Source organism: Myxocyprinus asiaticus, chromosome 39 (assembly GCF_019703515.2).
Source record: "Myxocyprinus asiaticus isolate MX2 ecotype Aquarium Trade chromosome 39, UBuf_Myxa_2, whole genome shotgun sequence".
Taxonomy (NCBI): Eukaryota; Metazoa; Chordata; class Actinopteri; order Cypriniformes; family Catostomidae; genus Myxocyprinus; species Myxocyprinus asiaticus.
Genome location: NC_059382.1, coordinates 9,277,906 through 9,305,849, shown reverse-complemented (window position 1 = coordinate 9,305,849; position 27,944 = coordinate 9,277,906). Strand labels below are relative to the sequence as shown.

The following is a 27,944-nucleotide window of genomic DNA, read 5'->3' as shown; positions in this document are numbered from 1 at the left end:
CTGTAAATGTTTTGCCTGCTCACTCATGATTTCTTTAAAAATGTTACATATATTACCAATTCTTCAAAGGTATGCGAACTTTTGAGCACAACTGTATGTGTAAAATGTATTTAAATATGCAATGATATTGAAAATATGGTCCACGATATTCATCAAAACATCTCCTTTTGTGTTCCGCATAAGAAAATAAGTCACACGAGTTTGGGACTTAAAAATATGCCAAAATGCATTGTGAATTTCTTCGAAAATAAACACACACACACACACACTGGTGCGTCTATCCTTATGAGGACTCTCCATAGACATAATGATTTTTATACTGTACAAACTATAGATTCTATCCCCTAACCCTAAACCTAACCCTCACAAAAAACTTTCTGCATTTAATGATTTTTAAGCAATCTGAATTATGAGGACACTAGAAATGTCCTCATAAAGCACATTTATAGCATAATACCCTTGTAATTACCAGTTTGTAACTTAAAAAAAATGTCCTCGTAAACCACCCAAACCCGCCCACACACACAAAAACACACAAAAACAAATAAAACATGATATGCACTAAACCGGTGCAAAGTTTTTTAATCACAGGCATTTTACATTCATGGTTCCAAATTACATAGAAGAAAGGCAAGGCAAAATGTTATTATCACTAGAACTTTAAACAACAGCATCATTCTTCATAGCTTAAAACATATTAGTTCTGTCCATTTCACCTGACATTCCTTTGGATTCAGTTACGATACTGTTTGTGACTGGACTGAATCATTAAGAGAGATAATATTTCTGGTAGAGCATGCTGGCAATCAGCCATGTCCCACCGGGTCAACCCTGGTCAGAACACACATTTTTTAAAGATGTTTCTTGTGTATGGTTTGTATGCACCACCTCCAGTCACGCATGATCTACACATAGAACATAATCTGCTGAATAATGCAAAGATGGGGATCAGCTAGCAGAATCCTTTAATAAAAACGTATCTATAGAAAGATTTTGTGGGGGAGTGAGCCATCTGACGACATGTAAACTCCAGCAAATAAAACACAAGCCCCACGCAAGGAATAGGGCTGAGGTGAAAACATGTAAGCTGGCAGGTAAAAAAAAAAAATTATGAATCTGGAGCAAAGACTTGATGTGTGTTTGGAAACCGTCTAGAACTGTAGTCAGGGTCATCCTTTACTCGTTTCTTGATGTCATTATTCAACTGAGAAAAAAGGAGATGGTTGATCAGCTTTGTTGAATGTAGTTTTTGATTTTGCTATTATTATTTCACTGTTACACTACTTGACAGCACAGAGTATACATGCATGACACTTCACTTTTATCTGACATGTATATATAGTGGCCCTAAAAAGTATTTGGACACTTAAGCTTCACTTAAATTTATGAATGTAACAGGATTACACAAAATATTAAACCAAGTTGCATTTATTTTTAAAAAGATGGAACAAGCACACTTTTTCATAAATTTGTACAGACAAATTAATTTTTTAGTGTGTCAAAATACTTTTTGGCACCAATCCATTTAGGTTTTTTTTGTGTTTTTTTTTTTTTTGCGTACTTGCATAAGAAATCTTGCAGTTTATTTTGGTCTTCATACATGAGCCCTTACTACAAACAGTCAAATTAATTTATTTAAATGCATAAAACAAATATACTGAGTTTCCCCCCGTCCCCCCATTCCATTCCATCACACAGTACCTGTTCACTGTATGCTTCCTGAAGCTCTGGTCTTTCTAACTCTTCTTGCAGGGCATTGGGGGCTGTGATGGGTGTTACACCTGCTGACCTGGCAGCTTGGTTCACTGCCTCTGAGAGTGACAGTTTGGGCCCATCACTCTTCACCATCTGAGAGACACACACAAAAAGAAAAAAAATATCAATGTGCTTCACAAGAAGTACAAGAGTAAACAAATCTAGCAAGCAGGTTTATGACTGAATGGAGAAAAAAACCTAATAGTAAAGAATAAAAGTAAAGATCAGAAGAGCACTTTCTATATGATTATATATGTTAGAGCCATGCATAACTAGAAAAAACATATTCCATTACTTTTTATGAATGTATTCATTTCCATGACAATTTCATGCCTGGAAATCATAATTACAAAATACTGATATATTGGACATACTCATATTTTAGCCTATTGTGAGATTATCGGCACTGGTCGAAAACCGACTGGTTGATGAACACAAGACTGTTAGATACAATATGTGCAAACAGCCATGACAATGGATAAATATAGATTTTTTCTTTTCAAATATAAGGCAACTTTTGAGTGAATATTGTGCAAAATAAATGTTTATTTAATTTCTATAACTCTGTTAACCTGTGGATCGATTAAAATGAATAAAAAAAAAGTAATAAATTAAATCGCACAGTTTTCTGTGATTAATCGCGATTCAATTATGGTACATGATACATTACAACATACATTAAAAAATCATCATAAATATATTTACTTTATACTTTGTCTTTAAGAATTTGAAAGAAATTGGTCACCATTTACTTGAATTAAATATGTACATGTTAAAATAAAAAAAATATGTTTGTTTTTTTGCGGATAAAGGGTTAACATTAAATTTTTGCAAATATTAATCTTGCCATAAAATCAGTGGACATGCTGTAATTACAATTTGGGAAAAATGTTCTGGCATTTTCCAGTGGTCATTTTTTAATAATAGGATCAAATGGGCAGATTCAATTCATATGAAACTTTAATTGGCAAGATAATCTTAAGTATACATTGCCAGTGCATTATAAGACACTACACAAACAGATATAAATTATATTGAATGCTGAAGTTTAATTTGCTGAAGTTTCAAATATCAAAACTATTATTCTCTCTTGCTTCTGTTCTGTCTTGCAGGTGAAGCCTCCATCTCCGTACAGTAAATCCACTCCTGTGTTTATTATGCTTGGGGCATGCGTCATGCATAATGAATAAGTGTGCACTGCTTCACACAATCAGTATCTGTGCACGGATGTGCAGTTGAGTTGAGCTTTTACCTCCTGGAAATTTATAAATGCCAATGTTAGCCACAGAAAGTGGGGAAAAACATTAGTGATGTTTCGCCCATTATACAAATGTGCCTCGGTTTGTTCCTGTCAGACAGCAGATGCCATAACCCCACCCCCACCTTAATCAGAGCCTGTGAGGCTGAGTAGCCTGCCAGGACCAACTTGGGACATCTTTCTGCTATTGCATGAAGTTTCGGGAAGTAAAAAAATGATCGGATACTGCATTAATTGCGTTATTTTTTTTTTAAAAGCGCTAAACAAAAATATTAAATGGCAGAAATGAATGTGTTAAATTTCCCAGCCCTAATATAGTGTATACTGTATATGTGTGTGTGTGTGTGTGCGCATAACGTAATGTATTTGGGCAAAGATAACAATAACTACTTACTGCTTATTGAAAAACAGGAACTGCTCATATTTATATTTTAAAAATAGTATGATGTAACTTTGCTACATGTGTATGTAACCGAAGACATTAATGATTTAATGTTTACCTTCCTGCGCTTGGCTGGCATCCCATGCAGATACGCGTCAGAAAGAGGAGGTTGGGCCTTCATCTTCCTCTGACTGATCTGATCTTGTCTTATAATGGGAACCCACTCCTGCAAACAACACAGCACAGATGGCCCATCAAGCCCACACTCAAAGCAGCATTCAATCTCACAGTTCCATGATCTGGATGAATATACAGAGATAATGTCAGATGCCTGGAGTAGGAGGGACAAGCTCATGGAAACTCAAATAGTAGTTTCAGTGCATACAGAGTAATTGCATTAGCGGGTGAATTTCATGTCAAGAACATGTCCGGGTCATAATTCACCTCAAAATCAAAGAAAGAATTAGGAAATGATAAATTCCAAAAAAAAAAGAAGACTATTATTAGCACAATTGTTTTGCATTGCCACATGATTTTCATGATGTATTTTTTTAATTGTAAAGTTTTCTTACATAATAGTATTTGGTGCAGTCTTTAATTTGTGCTGATTTTCATACAGTCGTTGTATTACAGTAACTTTACAGTAATGTAAATCTCACTGAAAATTATGACAATTACAAAAAATACGCTCAAAAGTTAAACATCCAGATGCGTTGTGGTAAAGAGAATTTGGCCGAATAAAAATAACATTAAAAAATGGGCTCTTTTTGGGGTGAAATAGGACCCAGACATGTTTTTTGAGAGATTTATGCAAAAGGAAAACAAATGATGGTAAAACACAGAAAATAGAGAAAGAAAACTCACGGGAGGTAATGCAGCTGCCCAAGCTTCAGCATCCCTCCCTGTCTCCTCTCCTCCGACAGCACCCTCTCCTTCCCTAGCTGAACTTCCCACAGCTCCTGATTCCTGGGAGGAGGCCAGAGCTTCTTCTGCTGTAGTAGCAGGTGTGGGAGAAAGACTGTCCCCCATCTGAACCATTAAGGGGAGAGAACACAGATTAGATGTTATAGATAAGCTAAACAACCATCAACTTCAAACCCACTTCCCATATTAATTTACCTCCACGTTCTGAGGCTCTGGTTCCTGTGTGTGCCTCTCTGCTGATTCTTGACTCTGTAAGACAGACAGAAAGACATCTGTTTTGCATTTTTCAACATTAAATGGCATTCGCATCAATTTTACTTCTGCACTGTGATATATTTCAGAAAAAAATAAAAAAAATAAACACTGAATATGAAAAGTGGGAGTTTCATATCAGATTGCATGTTTGCTAATAGCAAGATTTTATAAGGTGGTTTGGACTGCCTACAACACTGCCCTACAAAGGCAAAATACAGTCGCTACACATCTGGTCAAAACTGAGGTAAATGTAACCAAAATCTGGTCTCTTCAGACTTTGATCTGTCCTGTGACAGATGGGTTTGGCTCAACTATACTCATATTTAGAGAAAAACAGAATAAGACTATTTTATAATCCACATTTGGCTAGGCAAATAAAAAAATAAAAAATCTTTACAGCCACATACATTTGTCTTTACAGTTTTTTCTCAGTTTCAGAGTTGGCGTTACTACGTTATAGCTTTATGAAGCAGGTACGTGACTTAATAAGTGATTTAGTTCGCCTTAGCAAAGTAGTTTAAGAGGTGGAGCAAGTTTTTGCATTTTATTGAAAGACTGAGGACAAAACTTGTTTTTCCTTTGGAATAACATGCACTGATGAAGCATAAACAGTAAGTAAATAGGGTCAATTCTGATTTCATGTTGACTTTAACTGAAACATTTTCACTTCAAATATAATCAACTATAAAATGTAAGTAAACAAGTTTGTTTACATACATTTATATATTTATGGGCCTTTTGTCACTTTTATAATATTAGAGACAAAAAATGATAGAGAGAGGAAAAAGTCACAGGATGGATTTAAACCTGCAACAAAATATTTTAATAATCAACTATAAATGTTAAGCATATACTACACACACTTTGTATTGCGTTCACCAAGATCACCTTGGCTATGCAAACCAACCTTCAGGTATGAAAACATCATGCATTACATACTAATCAATGATCAAATCTGTTCTTAAGAAAGTATCTTAACTTTAAATGTGCCATGAGAGTGAGTGGAATCAAACCTGTGTGTGGATGACATAATGTGTGACCTGTTCCTCTGTGACTGGGATATGGTCCAGTATAACTTGCAGCCTCATGGTCATCATACTGGTTAACCAGTTCACCAGGCTGGGATTAACCTCTGCTGACATCATCCTCTGGGGGAAAGGAGAAAGGTTACAGATTCGGGTTTAGATGCAGCCAAGACACCATATACGTCTAGCCCTAAAGCCTTCCTTAAAACCTTGATTTTCAAGTTTGCTATATAAGTGCAAACCTACACCAACATGGAAATGTTTTATTTGCAGAGACCAAGTCGTAGGCTGCAGAATAAAAAAAATAAAACATAGGAAAGGGGGTGTAGGAATCAGAAATCATCGGTTTTGGGTACAAACAATGCGGTGGTTGATGACGGCAGTAAGGGCACTTTGTTCTCCATTCAGACAGTAGAGGTTGAGGGCCAGACACTCAAAAAGAGCTCTGTTACACAGCTGTAGGAGCCGAGGTCCAAACATTTGATCTGAAGAAATACAAACACACAAGCTTAGAATATTAGAGAAGTATGTGCTTGTTTGTCTAATGGCTTGTGTGTTAAGGGATAGTTCTCCCAAAAATTAAAATTATTTCATAGTGGAACACAAACACGAGTTGTTAGACAAAACATTAACGTCAGTCACCATTTACTTTCATTGCCTTTTTTTTTTTCTTCCATTCAATGAAAGGGAATGTGACTGAGGTTTTCAGTCCTTTTGTGTTCCACGGACAACAGAAATACATTCGGGTCTGGGTTTGGAATAACATGAAGGAGAGATGAATTATTCCTCAATCCTAAATAAAGAGCAACTGGGAAGTTTTTTGGTTTCTGTATTCTACACAAAAAAGTTGCTACAGTGGCTTGAGACAACTTCAAAGGCACAACAGATAAGGAAATACAAACTGCATGTGGCTATATAAACTGTATAGTGATTGCATGAGTTGTGTTCACAAATTTTTATGGAGATTGATCTCATCTCACATTGCATCTCATCTTGACATACCGTTGCAGTGCAGTATGTGGGTGGCGATGCCAGTGAGTTGCTGTCTGAGAAAAGATCGGTTTGTCTGGGTGACATCAACTCCAGGACGGACTGTGACAGTTGACTAGATGAGATGGACATAAAAGAATCATATATACATCATTCAGTGCTGTGCAGAAATAATGATGAGCTTGGAATGGATCAGGATGATCTTACAAAACTTTCTGTGATGTATTCCTCAAGTTCAGCAATTAAATCATCGATGGATGCCTATTAAAACAGAAAGAGAGACCAGGAGAGATGAAACAAGTGATATAAAGAGTAACAGACAAAGAGCAAAAACAAATCATGCAGGGCCATCCTCAGGGAAGGACAAGAACATTGTCCCCCACCTACATCCACTTTTGTACAGCCCTATTCACTAGGCACAAGGCCTGAGGTTAGGGCAAATATTTATGCAAAAACTAATGTAATGTAAATGTAAATTCCACACAGGCCTAGAGACAACACACATACACTATATTGCCAAAAGTATTCGCTCACCCATCCAAATAATTGAATTCAGGTGTTCCAATCACTTCCATGGCCACAGGTGTATAAAATGAAGCACCTAGGCATGCAGACTGCTTCTACAAACATTTGTGAAAGAATGGGCCGCTCTCAGGAGCTCAGTGAATTCCAGCGTGGTACTGTGATAGGATGCCACCTGTGCAACAAGTCCAGTCGTGAAATTTCCTCGCTACTAAATATTCCACAGTCAACTGTCAGTGGTATTATAACAAAGTGGAAGCGATTGGGAATGACAGCAACTCAGCCACGAAGTGGTAGGCCACGTAAAATGACAGAGCGGGGTCAGCGGATGCTGAGGCGTATAGTGCGCAGAGGTCGCCAAATTTCTGCAGAGTCAATCGCTACAGACCTCCAAAGTTCATGTGGCCTTCAGATTAGCTCAAGAACAGTGCGTAGAGAGCTTCATGGAATGGGTTTCCATGTCCGAGCAGCTGCATCCAAGCCATACATCACCAAGTGCAATGCAAAGCGTCGGATGCAGTGGTGTAAAGCACACCGCCACTGGACTCTAGAGCAGTGGAGACGCGTTCTCTGGAGTGACGAATCACGCTTCTCCATCTGGCAATCTGATGGACGAGTCTGGGTTTGGCGGTTGCCAGGAGAACAGTACTTGTCTGACAGCATTGTGCCAACTGTGAAGTTTGGTGGAGGGGGGATTATGGTGTGGGGTTGTTTTTCAGGAGCTGGGCTTGGCCCCTTAGTTCCAGTGTAAAGAACTCTGAATGCTTCAGCATACCAGGAGATTTTGGACAATTTCATGCTCCCAACTTTGTGGGAACAGTTTGGGGATGGCCCCTTCCTGTTCCAACATGACTGCACACCAGTGCACAAAGCAAGGTCCATAAAGACATGGATGAGCGAGTTTGGTGTGGAAGAACTTGACTGGCCTGCACAGAGTCCTGACCTCAACCCGATAGAGCACCATTGGGATGAATTAGAGTGGAGACTGCGAGCCAGGCCTTCTCATCCAACACCCGTGTCTGACCTCACAAATGCGCTTCTGGAAGAATGGTCAAAAATTCCCATAAACACACTCCTAAACCTTGTGGAAAGCCTTCCCAGAAGAGTTGAAGCTGTTATAGCTGCAAAGGGTGGGCCGATGTCATATTAAACCCTATGGATTAAGAATGGGATGTCACTTAAGTTCATATGCATCTAAAGGCAGATGAGCGAACACTTTTGGCAATATAGTATATGTGCGTGCACAAATCATGGTTAAAAACTTTATGCACACTGTCTGAATGCAGTCACAGAGAGAACATTTTGTACACACAGATATGTGTGAGTGATATTAGTTGCATGCAAATAGACATGGTAAAACTGTACAGCAATATTTTGAACATAGCACTTTCAAACTGCCAACTACAGTTTCCAATTAGTGAAAGCAACAATCAAACCCAGCAAACTTTTATTGGCATAAACATCTGTTAACTAGAGCAGGGGTTTTCAAACTAGGGTCTGGGAACTCCCTAAGGGGTGCTAGGGAGTCCGGTGAAAATTTCAGAGAAATAAAAAAAAATTTTTTTTTTTTAAAAAGTATACATTTACCAATTTTGAAATTATTACAGCTTTAAAATCTGTCTTCTAAGGACTAAAAATAGACTTCAATAGAATTGAAAAAATCTCCCCCCCCCCCCAGGTTTATACAGCTGGGTTTGTCCCACTGATATATACAGTATACACTGATGAGCCAAAATATTATGACCACTCACAGGTGAATTAAATAATGCTGATAATCTCCTAACAAAGCCGCATGTTCAAGGTCTGGGTACATTAAATGGTAAGCGAACAATTCAGTTCTCATAGTCAACGTGTTGGATGCGGGTGAAATGGGCAGGAGTAAAGACCTAAGCGTCTTTGTCAAGGGCCAAATTGTTATGGCCAAATGACTGGGTTAGAGCATCTCTGAAACTGCTAGGCTTGTGGGGTGTTGCCATTCAGCAGTGGTGAGTATCTGCCGACAGTGGTCCAAGGAGGGCCAAACCACAAACCGGCGACAGGGTGTTGGGCACCCAAGGCTCATCGATGCACGAGGGCAACGAAGGCTATCCCGTCTGGTCCAAACCGACAGAAGATCAACTGTGGCACAAGTCACAGAACATTTTAATGATGGTTACGGGAGGAATGTGTCAACACAGTGCATCGCACCCTGCTGCTTATGTGGCTGCGTAGGTGTATCCCCTGTCCACCACTGAAAGCACCTAATGGCCACGCAAGCATCGGAAATGGACCTTGGAGCAGAGAAAGAAGGTCACCTGGTCCGATGAGTCACGTTTTCTTTTACATCATGTGGACAGCCGTGTACGTATGCGTCCTTTACCTGGGGAAGTGATGGCACCAGGATGCACTGTGGGAAGACAAGCCAGTGGAGGGAGTGTGATGCTCTGGGCAATGTTCTACTGGCAAACGCTGGGTCCAGCCATTCATGTGGACTTTAATTTGACACATGCAACCTACCTAAACATCCAGTGGCCATTTTTCAGCAACATAATGCTCCTGCCACACTGCACACATTGATCAGGAATGGAATGAGGAACATGATGAGGAGTTAAAGGTATTGCCCTGGCTTCCAAATTCCCCAAGACCCCAGAATCCGATTGAGCATCTGTGGGATGTGCTGGACCAACAAGTCCGATCCACAGCAGCTCCACCTTGCAACTTTTTTTGATTTTGCTTGTGAACACATTGTTTTCACCTTGTCCTCTCCTCTCCCCTCATCTTTTGGATGTATCTGTCAATTCTTGAAGCCCTCTATTTTGTGCTCACTATTTAGAACACTTTACCTTTTTCATGTCCTACATGGCTTCTATTAATGCATAGAATTTAAATGAATAAAAAGTTACATGTTTGTTCAGCAGGGTAAGAAAATAACTTTTAGACCACCAGCCAAAGTGGCAATTTGGCAATCTGAAAGCCAAATTTTACAAGCCACTACTATTAAATAAATAGTAGGGGGAAAAATACAGGTATATAGGCTATGCATGTACAGTGAAATATGAACCACTGGATTTAGAGTGAATTAAACTCAAGAGCATCTCCAGAGATGGTCTGAGATAATTTGCAACACTCAAATAAAAGACAAAATTCTTGCAAACTGTTTTCTGACCACTGACACAGAGAGAAATTCTTCATATGCGTTTTCTGTGAGACGCACTCAACAAACAGCGAATAAGACACGCGCACCGATGGCTTTTCTTTCATTTGTTCTTCAAAATGAACCGTCATGTATAATACAGAATTGTCCAGTATTGAAGGAACAGAATTGTTTTCAATGTTACATCAATACAGGATGCAGTTTGTCCCGTATTTTAGCACCTCACAGCCAAACAGCTGAGAATGTTTCAGAATAAATATACAGTATAGAGGCTATATAAATATATTTGCATTTGCATTAGTTCCACATACATTTGTCAATATTAATAGATTAAATGGAAAACAAATCGAGAGAAATAGACCTGAAACATACAACTTTCACGTGAGTTGTGGGGAAAGTCCTTCAATTGGCTGTTACAACAGTACACGGATACTAAACTTGACAGAAGCGGCCGGGGGAAAGACAAGGGACATTAATGACAATCAGCACACGTCTTCGCTCATGATCTCCTTAAAAACAGGAGAATGCTGGTGATATAAAGACTTTTAGTGACTGCTCATCAAGAAGTGGACAATTAACACTGCACAGATTCACAAGCAAATATCAACATAAGATTAATTAACATATTGAGTTATTAAATTCAAACATTCTAAGCATTAATTTATAGTTATTATTAATTATTAAATTATTTAATTTAGCAAACAACACAGTATGTCTTTATAATGTCACACTATTTTTCTCACACAGCATAAATGGGTCTTTACACATTAAAATATATCAGTACCTTTGTATTTTCATCATATTTGGGGGTCCTTGGCATCAGAAAACATGAAAACCCATGAACTAGTCCACCCTCACACTATTAAAGTATGACTTACGGTGATGTTGGCTTCTGTGGGTTCACGGCCTTGCAGGAAGTGCTCAGTGAAGAACTGTGCGAGCTGGGGCTGGATACGACCTAGTGGCTGGTGCTGCCCATGGAGCAACAACACCATATCCACCATGGAGAAGTTCTGACACACCAGAGCCAGAAGATTACCAAAGAAACCTAAACACACATACCACTGGTTCAGCTTTCTTAGAGTCCACCGCCTCTATGGAATATTTTTTGCCAGCTTTATTGTCCATTCGCTTGAAATTAGGGCTGGGCGATACGACGATATATAACTGCGGCGACGATATAAAGTGTCAATTGATAGATTTTTTGCTATATGGTGTATATCGCGATCAGAATGCGCAGCGTGGGCTATCAGTGGGCAGAGCTTCACGTGAGACTGAAAGAATTTAAGAAACATTAACAAACACAGGGTTTTTATGGCATTATAGCAACATTTTCAGCGGCCTCCCAAGCAAATTCCATGACATTCATCTTGCGTTAGGCGCTTCATAATGCTTAATATGCTTCTCATCTGACATGCTCATCTGCATTTCATGCGAGTGTCGCGTATGCTTTCTCTAGAGCAGGCAAGCGCGAGCAAGTCCAGAAGGCTTCCCAATATTTACTGGAGAGAGCAGAGCGGGACAGCAAATAGTGTAGGACAAATTTTGCACCAAAGCTAAATACTTAAAGGGATAGTTCACCCAAAAATAAAAAATCTCTCATCATTTACTCACCCTCATGCCATCTCAGATGAGTATTACTTTCTTCTTTTGCAAAAAACAAAGATTTTTAAAAGAATATTTCAGCTCTGTAGGTCCATACAATGCAAGTGAATAGTGACAAGGACAAAAGGACATAAAGGCAGTATAAAAGTAATCCACAAGACTCAAGTGGTTAAATCCATATCTTCTGAAGCTCTACACTTGAAAATCTACACTTTCACATTCAGCCACCTACTGGTTGGGGCTTGTCAAAGGTGGAGATTGATAGTAAAATGGACTTCTGTTTCTGAGAACTGTTTCTCACACACACTTATTTCACTTTGGAAGACATGGATTTAACCACAGGAGTTGTATGGATTACTGTCATTCTTCCTTTATGTGGTTTTTGGACATTCTGAGTTCTGGTCACCAGTAACACCAGCATTGCAGGGATATTCTTCTAAAAATCTTTATTTGTGTTCTGCAGAAAAAAAGAAAGTCATACACATCTGGGATGGCATGTGGGTGAGTAAATGATGAGAGAATTTTTATTTTTGGTGCACTCTCTCTTTAATGTTAGAGGTTTTTTTTTTTCAGTCCCTAAGTATGAGAAACAGTAATTGTGCTGCTTGTCTTAGCAAGTCCAACAAATGAAGGAATAAGATTATGAAAAATAAAATGGACTGAAAGATGGTAGAAAAGTGTCATAATAAAAAGGAGCTCACCCATAGCATCTCCAGTGCCAGGAGTGAAGATGTTACTAGTCTGGGAGAGTCTCTGGATGAACTGAGCGATGCTCTCGGTTTCGTTTTGAGGGCTACCCAGAGAGCCCATCATGGTGGACAGGACGCCCTGCACTATCCCAGTGAAGAGCTCAGGGTTTAGGCCCTCTCCAGCTGCAGCAGCCCCAGGAGCAGAGCCTGCATTTGGGGTGGCCCCGGGTGCAGTGGGGGTGGAGGCAGGAGGCTGTCCGGCAGGAGGCTGTCCAGCAGGAGGCTGAGAGAAAAGTGTTTGGGAAGCCTGATGACAAAGATACATATCATCTTATACACACCAGCATGCATTACAAAACTAGTGATAAATGGCAGGCAAAAAGAGACAAATCAAACAATGAGCAAGTCTATAAAGAGGAGGAAAGATGTCTATAAAGTCAAACATCAGTTTACCTGCATGAAATCTGTGACTCCCTGGATAAAGTTAGGGACCCCAGGCATGCTGACTGTTATAGAGGGGCCCTGGCCACCTGCAGCAACAGCTCCGCCTAAAAGAGACCCCAACAACTGCTCTAGGTTTCCTCCTAAAGGAGTTTCCTGAGGAGGAGGTGGTGTAATTCCAGGCTGGGGAGTACTAGTACTGGTACTACTAGACTGTGTGGATCCAGAGCTACTGGTGGTGGATGGAGTACTTGTGGAGGAGGATGTGGAGGAGGATGTGGAGGAGGATGTGGAGAATGTGAACGTGTGCGGGGAAGATGTGGTAGTTTGACCGGCTGAGGATACAAAAGAGAGTGAGACAGATTAAACCATACTTGTATGGATTTGCTGACACTTTTTCTTCACACAAGGCTCTCTTTTTACATCAGTATTTCAGAAAATGCCTTTAGTATAGAGAAAAATATGCCTTCAAGCATGCTGTCCCACAGAGATGAGCGTAGCCATCAGTTATCAAACAAAATACTCCGCGCACAAAAGTGTTATCATTTTTACACAAATGAGCCATGCTTATATTATTATAATGCAAATGTACCCATCTGTCCAGTTGCCCCTGTCAGGAGCTGTCCGACCAGACCACCAATCATCTGATTGAGAGCGGCCGGAGGGATGTGCCCAGCCTGAGGGGAAACACACACATATCCTTACAAAACATGCCACAGATTAACTCATACAGCTAGCTCAACTGCTGAATATCAGCCTGGCTTAGAATTAAGCAATATCACTACAGCAAGAATGCAAGAAACTATCGGTTAAATGAAGTGTTCTTGAGATTATTTTGTTTATAGAACTGTTGTGTAAAAGCAATACCACACTTCCAAAAGCTAAAAGCTATTCAAAGCTGTGATTGCTGATATTCAGTACCAGAGCACAACCATGTGTGATATTGCTTTTATACAACAGTTCAATAAACAAGATGTTAACATTGAATAACTTTTTAGACCGAATATCGATTACACATGGTATCTGAGCACTTCTGCATGTTTTCTGCATTGCTTGAATAAACAGAAGTACACATGATACAGTATTAAACAGAACAGATAATTTTATACACTTCAAAATTCAAAATGTTTTACATTTTCTTTTGAAAAAACAATATGCTTTCATAAAAACTCAAATTTGGAGCAGTCGAGATTGAAAAATAGATTAAATAGATTGGAAAAACATAATTAAAAACATTTGCTTTCACTCACAGCTTACATAGAAACCCATTAGAATTGGATTACATTTTTTCCATTTATGAAGATTACTCCTACATGCAAGGGGTGGCAGACGTCAAGTCATTTTTATTAGTATAGTGTTTTTCACAACACACAAAGTTTCAAAGCAGCTTTACAGAAAATCATGCTTTAACAGAAAATGAAGCTATAATATCTATAAAGCCTTAGAGTCATCAGTGTGCATTTTTTTTAAATATGAGTGTAAACTGGGTTTAAAAATAAATAATTAAATAAGTAAATATAATTGTATTTAGATGTGTACAATATTGTAAATTGATAAGACATTCTTTTATTCTTGTCAATATCATGCAATATACATATGACTCATTGGAAAGTTCTCTGATGCTCTACGATTAGCACAAACAGCTTCTGAAATTTCCTGCCCTGTTTGGAATTTACACTGCCAACATTCTAGATATACTGTGATAATTTAATTCACCTGTCCTGGCTGTTGGCCCATCATCGGTGGAACAGCTGCTCTGAGGTTGATAGTGGCCCCCCTTGTGGTAAAAGTGGGACTGGCCATCCTGTGTGTAAATGAGGGTCTGGTAAAAACCACTCTAGCCTGTGGGGGGTATGGGGGCATGGGGGGTGGTGTAGAGACAGAACCCGTGTTTGCTGCAGGTGTTGTGGTCTGTTGCCCCTGTTGGCCAGTAGAGGCAGCATTTGCCATGGCCATGGCTTGCTGAGTGACTTGGTGCACAATGGCTTGCATGAATTCTGGAGGTAGACCAGGAATCTGGACAGTAGGTGGGGCACCTGCAACATTGAAACATATGTATTTGCAAACACATGCTAATTTTGGTATGAAGAGATCACTCCAAACACTGGATATTTTTTTTTTGTTTTTTTTTACTCTTTTTCATCTAACAATTTGTTTTTCTCAGAAGTAAAAAAAAAAAAAAGTCATACAGGGTTTGGCATAACATAAAGGTGAGTAAATGATAGTATAATTTTTGTTTTGGGGGGGTGGGGTAAGATGTAAGTATCTTCAAAGTAAGATGATTGGTGGACTAACCAGGCTGTCCTGTGCCGGCAGCATTTTGCTGTCCATTAGCCTGAGCAGTGCTCCCAGAGTCTGAAACATATAAAATTACATGTATTAATTTCCATTAAATTACATGAAACGTCCAATCCACACACAAATGAAACCTACCATCAATGTTCATCTGCATCATCACCACAGGCTCCATGGTTTGATGACTGATCCGGATTACTCTGGGTCCTGGCTGTCCACCCTGCTGACTGGCTGAAGCAGGCTGACTGGCAGGCATCTGTCCTTGCCCTTGCTGATCTGATTGGCCAGTAGATTGAGGCTGACCCTCAGCTGCTGTTCTGCCATTGGCTGACATGGTCACAGTCGATCCAAGATTCAACTAAAAGGAAGTTAAATGTAGGAATGGACACATTGAGTAACTCTGCAGTCGAGTACTCCAACAAATAAAAAAGCAATGTAACACATGATAAGTATTCACAATAAATGTTTCAAAACATGCTTCAACTATTTATGCTTTTATTTTGAAATAATATATATATATATATATATATATATATATATATATATATATATATATATATAAATGTAATTTTATGATAACAATATACATGTACTAAAATTTGGACCAGGCAAGATTTTAAAAATAATTTACGATCAATAAAAATACCTTGAAACCAATTTGAAAAATAGACTTCTGCCATTAGCAGCAGTGTCTATATAAAGGCTTCAAATCTATATAGTTTCAGAGGCTCTTATTCATCAAAGCAAGAGGTTTCTAGTAAAAAGTACATTTAAATGTTTTTAATGGATTGATTTAAAGGAATAGTTATCTTGAAAATTCTCTTATCATTTACTCACCCTCATGCCATTCCAGATGTGTATGACTTTCTTCAGATGAACAAAAATGAATGATTTTTAGAAAAATATCTCAGCTCTGTAGGCCCATGCAATGCAAGTGAATGGTGATCAGACCTTTGTAGCTCCAAAAATCACATAAACAAAAGTAATCCATATGACAAGTGTTTAAATACATATCATCAGAAGCGATATGATAGCTGTGTGTGAGAAACAGATCAAAATATAAGTCCTTTTTTTCCTCTAAATCTCCACTTTAACTTTCACTTTCAGATGTGAACGTGAAACTAAACAGGCACCAGATGTGACTTTCAGATGTAAAAGTGAAAGTGGAGATTTAGAGCGAAAAAAAAAAAAAAAAACATTAAAATTTGGATCCGTTTCTCACCCACACCTATTATATTACTTCTAAAGATAAGGATTTAACCAATGGAGTCATATGGACTACTTTTATGTTTCCTTTGTGATTTTTGGCGCTACAAAGGTCTGATCACCATTCACTTGCATTGTATGGACCTACAGAGCTGAGATATTCTTCTAAAAATCTTTGTTTGCGTTCTGCTGAAGAAAGAAATTCATACACATCTGGGATTTCATGAGAGTAGTATTGGGTGAACCATCCTTTTAATTGTTTCAGCCTAAAACCTAACTAATCAACAAAATCTTTAAACACAATTACCCCTATAAACACCATTTGCTGAGACTTCAGAAATAATCACTTTTACCAAAAACTGTTCTAAATAAAACGTGAGGAAAAAAGCATGAAACTTTCACTTTTAGTGTAATACATCACACGTTTAGCACTGCACCAGTCTCTGACCCCATTTACACCTGGTAATAAGATGTGTCTCTGGTGATCTGATCATATGTGGTCAGGCGAGAGACATTGCTGTTTACACCTGGTCACTCAAATGCGTCTCCTGTGACCACTTGTGTTTGGATTTCCAGGGGAGGGACTCTCAGTGTCTTACTGTATGATAATACACCACAGAAAGACATAAAAGACAAAGACGGTTCACTGTTTCTCCCAGATTCAGTTCAAATTTAATCTAAGCAAAAACAAAACATTTGGAGCAGAATTTTCCATTATTTTAGTAGAGTCCCTAAATTCAGATTTGAGTGCTTGTTGATATCAGACAGACTGAAGAATATCAGAGAAGATCTCATGCATGTTTATGTAAGCACTGTTTACTCTCATAACCAGAAAAGTTTAAAACTCTTGTTTGTTGATTGACAGGGGAGGTGAAGTGCTTTACTGCTGTGTGTGACTCATTCAGGACAGATTACCGTTTACACCTCAAATGCAATGTGGGCACATTAATAATTAATAATTTTAATAATTTTCTAATAATTTAGAATTTAGAATGCATTTCTGACTACACCTTTTTGGGGTTTTTGTGATCCAATCACAAAACGTTTTGCACCTCATTTACATCTGTATATAACGCTGACCAAGAAAGAAACACATCTTAATGCCAGGTGTAAACGGGGTCTCTGTGATCACATCCTCACCTGCATGGGGATGTGATGAACGCCCCCTGGGGTCAGAACAGAGGAGGAGTAGTGAGACATTGGCCGAATAACGTGAAGGTGACGGGGAGGGGTACTCAACAGGTTACAGCGCAAGTCACTCAGGGCAACCAGCGCATTGCCTAGGAGACGGAGAGCTTCCCCCACCACGTTGAGAGTGCGTTGGTCCTCATCCCTCTCTTGGGTCTGTTGTTAAAAACAAAGATACTGCATCTCTATTTTGACCATTCAATAAGATCACATACAGACTGCAACTTAACATCTTAGGATATTTAGCCAATAAACAAAACTATAAATATTAAATTCCTTTAAAAACATATCAAAAGAAGATTCATATCCTCCTAATATGAGGACATTTATATTAAATAAGAGTGAAAGCCAAAATATAATAATTATTTTAAAAGATGAACAGACCCTATCAAACAGCTATCTGAAACACTTGATTTTGATTGGTCAATCATGGCATTCTGAAGTCAAATATTTGAGTTATTCGTTCTCTGAAAATGTCAAAAGATGCATCTTTAAATGTTTAGTTTAACCGAAAAAGATAATTCTGTCATTATTGAATCACCCTTCAGAGACCCTAACTCTGTATCACTTTCTTTAGTTAGTTCCTTTTATTATGCAGATTGTTGAGGGAACTGGCGGCCTAAGTGAACATTCACATTCATTCTATGGAGAAAAAGGATGCAATGAAAGTGAATGGTGACTGAGGCTAACATTGTGCTTAACATCTCCTATTGTGCTCCACAAAGGAAAAAAGTCATATGGGTTCAGAATAACGTAAGGGTAAGTAAATGATGACAGAATTATCATTTTTATTTTGTCACATTTTGTCAGCTGAACATCCATGAACACAAAATTTTACATACTGAATGAATACTTCTATCCCTCGGAGCCTCGTTTTTCATTCACACCCAATTGCTTATGGCATCTACTCTAAGGTCAATAGAGCCCAAAAACTAATGAGTGAGCTACTTACATTGTTGTTATAATCTGCAGTTGTGGCCGCCTCTAGAATGAGGTGAGCTCTCTGAATGAAGGGCTGAAGTCTCTCCTCCACCCTCCTCAGCTCTGTCAACATCGCCACCAACTCAGCTGGGCTTGGATGACTGAAGGGATTACAGTATTAATAATTCATCAATACAGCATTTATTTTTAAAAAATGGATCGCCATGGTACCTCTACTGAATTTTATGGCAGCTTGTAAAATCAGAGGAAAACAAAACTGAATACACACGTTTGATTAGGTGAAGAACAGTACAGCATATGATAAAAACTACACAAGTAAATGCGAGTGTAGTATAGTTAATTTTGATACAGAACAGTGCATCATAATGACTTCATAATTATCAAACACACCAAACTCTGCATAGTCAAACAAACAGGATAGTTTACACTAAAACAACCTTTGGTTTGGCACAGAAAAAAAGCAAGTCACTAGTGGCGAGAATGTTGGTTTGTTTTGACTTTTAACTTGTGAGTAGGATAAAGGAGTTGTGGGAGCTTCGCTTTCGGTGGCTTATAGGCATTTTATCTTAGCTAAACTCCCACAAATGGTTTTAAGTGTCTGCATGATTACCTGTGCATGAAACTGAGAAAATGGTGACTCAAGTATGTTTATGCATTTCATCCAAATAAAATGCTATGGTCTTACATAAAACAACACAGGTGATCACATGACACAGAGACTCAATGTCTGATGACAATGACAATGATTAATGCCAACTGAACAATAATCATTGTTTCTCCAAGTGAAGAAACAGGAAGACATAACGTTGTTCCAAACCTGTATCATTTCCTATCTAACGAGAAAAAAAAAGGAGATTTTAGTCACAATCAACATTCACTCTTATTGCATCTTTTTTTCTATACAATGAAAGTGAATGGTGACTATGACTAACATACTGCCTAACATTCCCTTGATACTGAAAGTTGTACAAATTTGGAACAACATGAGGGAGAGTACATGAAAGAATTTTCATTTTTGGATGAACTATATATATATATATATATATATATATATATATATATATATATATATATATATATATATATATATATACTTTAAGGCAAACTTTACATTTAAAATAGCTAACTTATCGAATAATATCTAGCTCAGCAGTTTGAATGAGGAAGATGTTAGTTTACTAACACAGTAAGATTAAATGAGGGGAAAACCACATTTCCTAACCAATAAAATGTCTAGGTATACTGAAGCTGTGCCTACTCCTTCACTACCGAAACTCTGTTGCATGATTTAAAGAACTCCCTCGGTTTCTCTTCATGTTGTAGGTGTTTGGTTTTAAAGTATGTTTACATTTCACACAAATTTCAATTCTGAGGGAAAAATACAATTAGATTAAAAGGAACAAACATGGCAGGTATTATGAAACCAAATGTCTGAAACTCTGTTTCTGTATCAATCTCTTAGTCAGTCTTCAGAAAGTGCAACACAAAGAATCCAACACTTTGCCAATAATTGCACTTTTTCATGTGGCAATTCACCGGTAATTTAAATGAGAACATATTTATTGCATACTGATGATTTAAAGAAAGATGAAACACTCAACTAAACATACAATTAGATTTCTTAAAATGAAGAAAAAAATAAAAGAAATAAAAAAATTATACTTTCATTTTGATTTTCTGATTGTTCATTATAAACAAACAGATACTATAGCACTTAAATGGGTGAGAGCAGTTCATTTGTGTCACAAGTTTCATAATTCACCTGGCCATTACTCCAAAACATGAATCAAGAATGATTCGATTTTCAATCAGATTTTCTTACCAAAATACCAAAGACACAACAGGTCTATTAAATCCAGACAGTGTGATACAACATTTAAGTTCAGTTGTAGTCAGAGTTTAACAACAAACATTGTGTTTATGTAATTGTTGCAGAATACATTGTTTTTGTATCCTAATTGTGCAACACCTTTACAAATATTTAATTACTCCCCATTCCTGCATGACTGTTGGGCAGTGGTGGGAAAAGTACATATTTTTTTACTTAAGTAAAAGTACTGCTCCTGAAGAAATAATTCACTTGAGTACAAGTAAAAGTACTGAGAAATATTATGACACAAGTAAGAGTAAATAAGTAGTTTGCCAAAAAACGACTCAAGAAATTATGTTACAAGTTACTTTATGAAAATTATATTATATATAGTACTGTATACTGTGTCACCTATTCCTTACAAGAGCATTTTAAAGTGCTAATTTGGTACTCAAGAAGATGTTCTTATTATTAGAACAATTGAAAATGGTTGTGCTACCATGCTGAAATCACAATACAGTGGGGTTTTTTCCCCATTTGCTGAGGAAAGTTGCTTTACACTTTCAAGTCAAATTTTGGATTTAAAACTAGGCAAAAAGAAAAATTTCTCCCGAAATTCTATTTTCTCCTAAAGTCTATTGTTTTAGAGAATTATTTCGCATTACTGTTTTGAAAAAAGAATCTCTAACCAGGATAGAGAGGGAAGTGGATGGCCAGATGCACAACAAAAAGACAAGTAAATCACAGTCTCTAGTTTGAGAAACAGACTCCTCACAAGTCCTAAATTAGCAGCTTCTAAATGCCAAAGGCCTACATTTCTGCAAGAGGATTCTTGGACAAACGGAAAATTTTAAGAACACAATATTTATTTAAATAGAAATAGCTATTTGTAACATTCTAAATGTCTCTTAATTGTCTCTAAACTACATAATGTGCATTGTGACTGAAACACTATTTCAGGTTTATTCTCATTCATGTACGTTCAAGTATTTTGGCTATTAAGTTAACATACTGTACAAAACTAATATAATGCAATATCATAGAGGAGGAAATGTATCCTCGATGATACTGCAGCAATTATCCAATGGAATGAGATTATTAAGCAAACTGTTATCAACTCCTACATACCAACTGAATAAAATAAGGCAAAAATTACACACAGTGTTTAGTGAGAGATATGATTGATTCAAACACAAAGTGGTTGTTCTGTATATGTATTACAGTTATAATAATAAAGTCTTAATTAACATTATGGTTAACATATTGAGATATTATTAAGTAAATTGTAGCATTTGGTTACATTATATTTTGTGATTTCGCATACCTTCTTTATACAACATCCATCCCTTGCACACTTCTGGCCTCTTGCAGGTGAGGCTTTTCAGACAGATAAACAGCAGTATAGGGAAGTACAATACAGCACCGTGAGCGAGAGTGTTACCCGCTAGGATAGTTTAATTTGAACGAGAGGGGCGAACGGTTACGGAATTTAATGCGGGAGTAAAATACCGAACTGATGCAGATTGACAGAAGCGGGAAGCCCGTCTGTGCGTTCGATGGTGCGAGGAACTGGACGGCATGAAAAAAATGATGTTCAGTGAAAATTCAAAAGAATATCGCAATGTATGTAATTATAACTATATCAGATATAATAATAATAATAAAACATGGGAACTCGTAGCGTGGGCATTTTTTGCCGCCATATTTAAAATTTCAGAGATATTTTTGTCAATTTCGGTGGCATTTTTGCCCAGAGTCCTAGTTAATTTCCGACACTATTGGCATTGTATCTTTCTAAGGTATTTAAAAAGGTTTTTTAAGACATATAAGTCTAACAATAAGTAAACAAGATATCTCCACATATATGTCAAACTACATTGTGTTAATGTTTGACACAGTTAAAAAATACCTTAAAAACAAGTGAAGTTTGATCAGTGGTTAAACATGTTCAAATAGTTCCCTCATACCTGAAGGAACAGCCCCTTTCCAGAATAAAATGAAATATGCAGAAAATCACAGTATTACAGTTCTTGTATAGTGACAGGACAGAAAGTCTTGAAGAAGCTAGAGAAGAGAGGACATCGGCAGCAGTTTATGCAAGCTGCGGTGCTCATGATGCTGTGCCCTGCAGGCTTCCGTCGTACCATGCACAGCGCGTTTTAGTTTATAAACAGATTTAGCGCTTACAACTTACCGATTTCTTCTTCCCAAAAATTCAGAAATATTATGTATTTTTTGTACTTTGTAATTGTGGTGAAAAATAATTGTAGTGAAGTTGAATACTTAATTTTTAATCAACTCAAGTAAAAGTACTATTATTTATTTTTACTTAAAAGAAGAAAAAATTTACTCAAGTACTGTAACGAGAGTAGTTGTAATTCATTACTTTCCACCTCTGCTGCTGGATCATAGGTTTGATTTAAGGCTAAGGTTAATGGTTAATAACAGATTAATAATGGTCAGTGACCAGTTTGGCAATAATAATTAGCCAAATAATGTGCATATATAAAACCTCACATTAAAGGAATATTCTGGGTTATTATAAGTTAAGCTCAATCAACAGCATTTGTGGCATAATGTTGATTACCACAAAAACTCATTTAGAATCATCCCTCCTTTTCTTTAAAATCAGCAAAAATCGAGGTTAAAGCGAGGCACTTACAATGAAAGCGAACGGGGCCAATTTCTGAAGGGTTTAAAAGGTAGAAATATGAAGCTTATAATTTTATAAAAGCACTTTTATTCTTCTGTAAAAACTAATGTATTACTTGAGCTGTAAAGTTGTTTACATTGTCATTTTTACAGTCATTTTAGGGTTTGACATTACATCGTCATGGCAACAAAGTTGTAAAATTGGCTAAAACTTTACAAAGAAAAAGATTATCACACTAAAATCATGTTAACATGCAATTTGTTTCTGTCTTGTGGCTATTCTTTTGAAACAGTGAGTATTTTAACGTTCAAAAATTGGCCCCCATTCACTTCCGTTGTAAGTTCCACACTGTAAACAAGATTTTTGCTTTTTTTTAAAGAAAAGGAGAGACAAGTCAAAATGAAATTTTGCATTAAACCCGGATTACTCCTTTAAGTAAATGATTCTATTGTGATTATGACTAAATTGATCTCACCTGAGGCCTGCCGGAAGGGGTGGAGCACCCTCAGTCTGGGTGGAGGACGAAGAGGATGGTGGGGTGCTGGTAGGAGGAGGGGAAGTGTCCATGGGCTGTGCAGAAGGAGATGGAGTGGAAGTGGAGGAGGTGGGTGGAGGTGCAGATTCTTCCTGGGAAGAGGAGCCATCTGCATTCGCCTATGAATTGGAGAGAGAGAAAAGAAGAAAGAGAGAGGGCATAGAAAATAACAGAGAAGAGGAGATAAACAATAAAAGGGAGGGAGGGGAAATCAGTACATAAATAACAAATGTGCATGCATATTTATTTCTTCCTGAAACCAAGGTATGTAATTAGCAATGCAAGGAAAATCCCTTACCTCAAGTATCTGGATCAAAGCACTGGTGTCCCTCAGCAAGTTCTCAGCCAATAGCAGCCGCAGTCTAGGCTCACTCTGCAATGACTGGTCCAAATCTATCTGAACATTAACAGAGCCATTGGTCTGCAAGAAAGCAACAGGGAATAAAATACACTCAATTTATAAAATGGATACTTCTGGTTCTAAATTCTGAAAACACTGTTATTGCTAATAAAGACACACCTGTGTCTGCCTTTTCTATATTGATGTGCTAAGTTTTAGCCTACAGTTAATCTAATAAACTAAATTACTTGGCAGAACACTTGTTTCACTTAATAATAAATATTATTATATAAATATAAACTATTTATAAAACACTGTTGTCATATTGTTGTTGGCAGGTCACATATATCTGGGGGACCCTGTGCCAACCAAGCAACTGTCTTTGAGATAAATGTGAATATATGACCAACAAAGGCCTGCAAACCTCAGCTTCTGAGGGTACACTTTACAAGATTAAAAATCACACTGGAACTCACCCCAGCACTTGTACTAACTCGAGGATTCCTAGCACTCTCTCCCAGACCTGTCATCATCTGCTGAATGGACATCTGAGGAAAGACAAAACATTCAAAAGAACTTAGAATCATACAATAGTCCATTCAAATTAAACCACCCATGAATATCTACCAAAATCTCTACCTGAATTTGCTGAGGGTCCATAATGTTAACCGGAACGTTAAAAGTACCCATCATAACATAGCTGTTGGCGTTGCGGTCATGTGTAGGTCCAAGGGGGGTCCCCTGAGTGCTGCTGGTAGAGTTCGTGTTCTCATTTCCTCCCTGAGTCCCAACAGAGGACCCTGGAACACCACCCGAGCCAGAGCCCTGCTGGGTGGTCTGGGGTGGAGCTCGCTCCACCAGGTGAATGACCTTTCCATCCACATCTGTATAAAACAAGAGATGGCAGGGACAGTAGAGAGAAGTCACAAGACTGCAACCTCAAAAAGGGGGATATAATTCAAAGCACATGCTGAGCTGTACTTGAGAAAAACAGAAGTAATTTTGGTCAGTCTTATACACATGTTAATGTCTGCCATACTACTAGTATGTGATGTTATTCCAAAAACCTGAAAGACTTTCTTCTCTGGAACACAAAAAAGAGATGATGGGCAGAAAACGGCCTCAGTCACTATGTACTGTCATTGCATGGTTTTTCATGGAAAGTCACATAGGTTCGGTACAGCAAGAGTGCGAGTAAATAATGACAGAATTTTTATTTTCTGGGCAAACTATCGCTTTAAACATACTCTCCGCTGTGACTTGAGACACCAAAGTAGTGTGTTTTTGCTCTGGAATTTAATCATATTTTCTCTTCAACATGATGACAACACAAAACATTCAATAATTTTCTTCTGAAGTTCCCTCGTCCCCTGCAAAGCAAGTCTGATATGGAAACAGTTGTTTTTATGCAAATCAACTTACTATACTCCGTTAGGATTTTCTCATCTTGAAGCACTCTGCCTTGGTAAATGAGTCTTTGTTTGTCAACAGGAATTCCAACGGATGGTGATATGTGCTCCTTAAAATCTTTCACAGTCATCTACAAAGTGAAACAAGAAGCTGTAATTTCAGAAAATATTCAGCAAGCAATTTACAGTCTGTCTAGGTCACAAGACTTCTTTTTCTTAGGGTGTTTTGAGGTGGAATATAAACAGGTTAAATCATCAGTATAAAGGACAAAAGAAAGTAAAAATGTACATTATATGTAAAAATCAAGATCACCTGTGCTCGCACTGTGTAACTCCTGCTCTGAGAGTCCAGGGTTTTGACAGTCACCTCTATGGTATTGCTTGCTTGCTCTTCCATACTGACTGGATTTTCCTTAAAAAAAATACAAAATAAACAGGAAGAAAAAAAAATGCACACTCATTAGCAAACTTGACACTTTAATGCATTAAATCCTACAATAGCCTACGTGACATTTCTCTAGTACAGTCACACCATGTACTGGTGAAATGGTGTTTTATGTTACACACAGGTCATGCACATCCAACATTTCCATTAGTTTCTTGACTTTACTATAAGTTACAACATTTATAGCCAGTAATGTAAATAAACGACGAAGATATTTCGAGAAGTCCAAAACAACTGCAACTCAACTCACTAGCCTGATACAGTAACTAGCTGCTACATAACCACAAAACAATTGCATCACCAGCGTTTTTAACTTAACATAAACCACTTTTTACAGATATCTTACTCATTTACCCTTAATGACTGGTTCACACATACAAATGATGCATTTTTGAGAATAATTACTCAAACAAAAGTGCGCTCGAGGGCTGTACACAATGTTAGCTAATGCGTTTTCTACCCTGAGACGCTGTTATTCCTGGTTTAAATTCGCTGTTTTGATTTATACTGACCTTTTTAACTTTCTTAACACTATGGTTAAATTTCGCGTTTGTTGCTACAACGCCGACAACAACGTCATTAAAACGTTATTAATTAGGCGAAGCTAACAGCATCGCATTATCATGCTAGCCGGTGTAGCGCAGCTGTGTCGAGAAGATAACGTCCCGACAGCCCAAGTCTCGCGAGAGTCTGATTCGCTGTTACTAGGGTTAAGTTTAAGGTTACATTTAGTAGTAGGGATGAGGTTAGGTTTAGGAGTAGTTGTGGGGTTCCTGTGGGACTCCAAGTAAACATAATAAACACAGTGTGAGAACGTCGCATGCTCCTCTCGCGAGACTTTCGGCAACACGGGGTTACCTTCTCGAGCGATAGGCTCGAGGAAGTGCGCCATAACATCTCAAAGCCCTCATCATCTTCTGAATCTGCTGGGGACTGTGATTATAGTTTATAAATGATCACTTTTAAGTTTGTCCTATGAATTATTCATTACCTCAAAGTTATAAGTGATGACGATAAGGTTAATAAATATACATACAAGCAAGGCCGACAAATCATCGACTTACACACCTATGCACCATTGCATAAAAAGAATAGAACTCTGATAGGCTCCTAACGTACATCCAACTAAACCATTAACATGAGAAAATTTAAATATCACAATATATTCATGGAGTGCTTAAATGCATTTTTACAAAGTACACTACAAAATATGCTAATGTTCATTTTCCAGTGCATTGCCTTGATATTTTGTTACCTAATGTAATGACATTTATACAGGGTTGTTGCTAGCCTTTTGGGGGCCCTTGGATTTTGATAGCACACTTGAGGGTTCCCCCTTAGGTTCCAGATCGGGGGCCCACTGGTGACTTTGAGGGCCCTATGTGTCTGCTTATACTGCTTATAGGCCTACCAAGAAACGGCCTTGCATTTATATATTTTTAAGTGTGGCACAAGTGACCAAATACTTTTGGTGCAACAGTAATTATTATATGTACTTGTGTGTTATGTAATGGCATGGCGTGCATACTTTGCTTTTTATCAGTGGTCTAAAGAACAGTGGAAGACCACAATTTCCGTTTATGTTATTTATTTATTTTCAGGTTGGAAATATATGTACATGCATTTTTTATGTCGACGCAGTCAGTACTTTTATACCCTTACACAACGTTTGCATTGTGTGTGAAGTGAATAATCTGGACATACATATGTGTGGATACTTAAAATAATTAAAGAGGAGTAAAGAAGAGGTAGCAAATCATCTATTGGTCAGTATTGCAACATGTCAACATTATCAACAATTTCAAGACTGATAAAAGAGACAATGCACCAGATAAGTTTATGAGTCTGCAATTAATATTTGCTGAAGAGTTACTGCCAAAAAAATTTAAAATCCAGCAAACATTCCAGATAGTTTTGGTAAAAGTTTGATATTTTGTGATCTGTTGACGACATTGTGGCACTAAATAAAAAACCATATGAACAAAAATGCCGCTAAGCATTAAAGGGTGTTAATTAATCATGCAATGCTTAAGTATAAAGTGTTTCTTTCAACAAAAACATTGAACTACTCACTAAGATATGATATCATATACTAGAGGATTATTGGTTGCTTCTTTCTTTAGTTATGATAAATAAAACTGA

General features: G+C 37.7%; 1 protein-coding gene across 5 annotated transcripts; it reads right to left on the bottom strand.

Moving 5' to 3' along the window:
- Window positions 1-550: 550 nt before the first annotated feature.
- On the bottom strand, window positions 551-26,596 carry LOC127430168 (large proline-rich protein BAG6-like). 5 transcript variants are annotated; one of them, XM_051679722.1, is made up of 25 exons: window positions 26,315-26,585; window positions 25,671-25,769; window positions 25,371-25,488; window positions 24,588-24,832; window positions 24,425-24,496; window positions 23,907-24,029; window positions 23,549-23,727; window positions 18,621-18,750; window positions 17,621-17,824; window positions 15,413-15,632; window positions 15,275-15,334; window positions 14,696-15,015; window positions 13,572-13,656; window positions 12,992-13,314; window positions 12,551-12,845; window positions 11,123-11,292; window positions 6,797-6,850; window positions 6,602-6,704; window positions 5,960-6,084; window positions 5,588-5,722; window positions 4,515-4,568; window positions 4,260-4,424; window positions 3,514-3,621; window positions 1,702-1,848; window positions 551-1,204 (listed from the first exon to the last, which is right to left on the bottom strand). In XM_051679722.1, exons 2-25 carry the CDS (start codon window positions 25,752-25,754, stop codon window positions 1,109-1,111), a joined length of 3,615 nt encoding a protein of 1,204 aa, XP_051535682.1. In that variant the 5' UTR covers window positions 25,755-25,769; window positions 26,315-26,585; the 3' UTR covers window positions 551-1,108. The 5 variants fall into 5 exon arrangements, 4 of the variants coding, with proteins under 4 accessions (XP_051535682.1, XP_051535684.1, XP_051535685.1 ...); XM_051679724.1 differs by having other exon boundaries at window positions 12,551-12,821; XM_051679725.1 differs by having other exon boundaries at window positions 23,907-24,005.
- Between the last annotated feature and the right edge of the window lie 1,348 nt (window positions 26,597-27,944).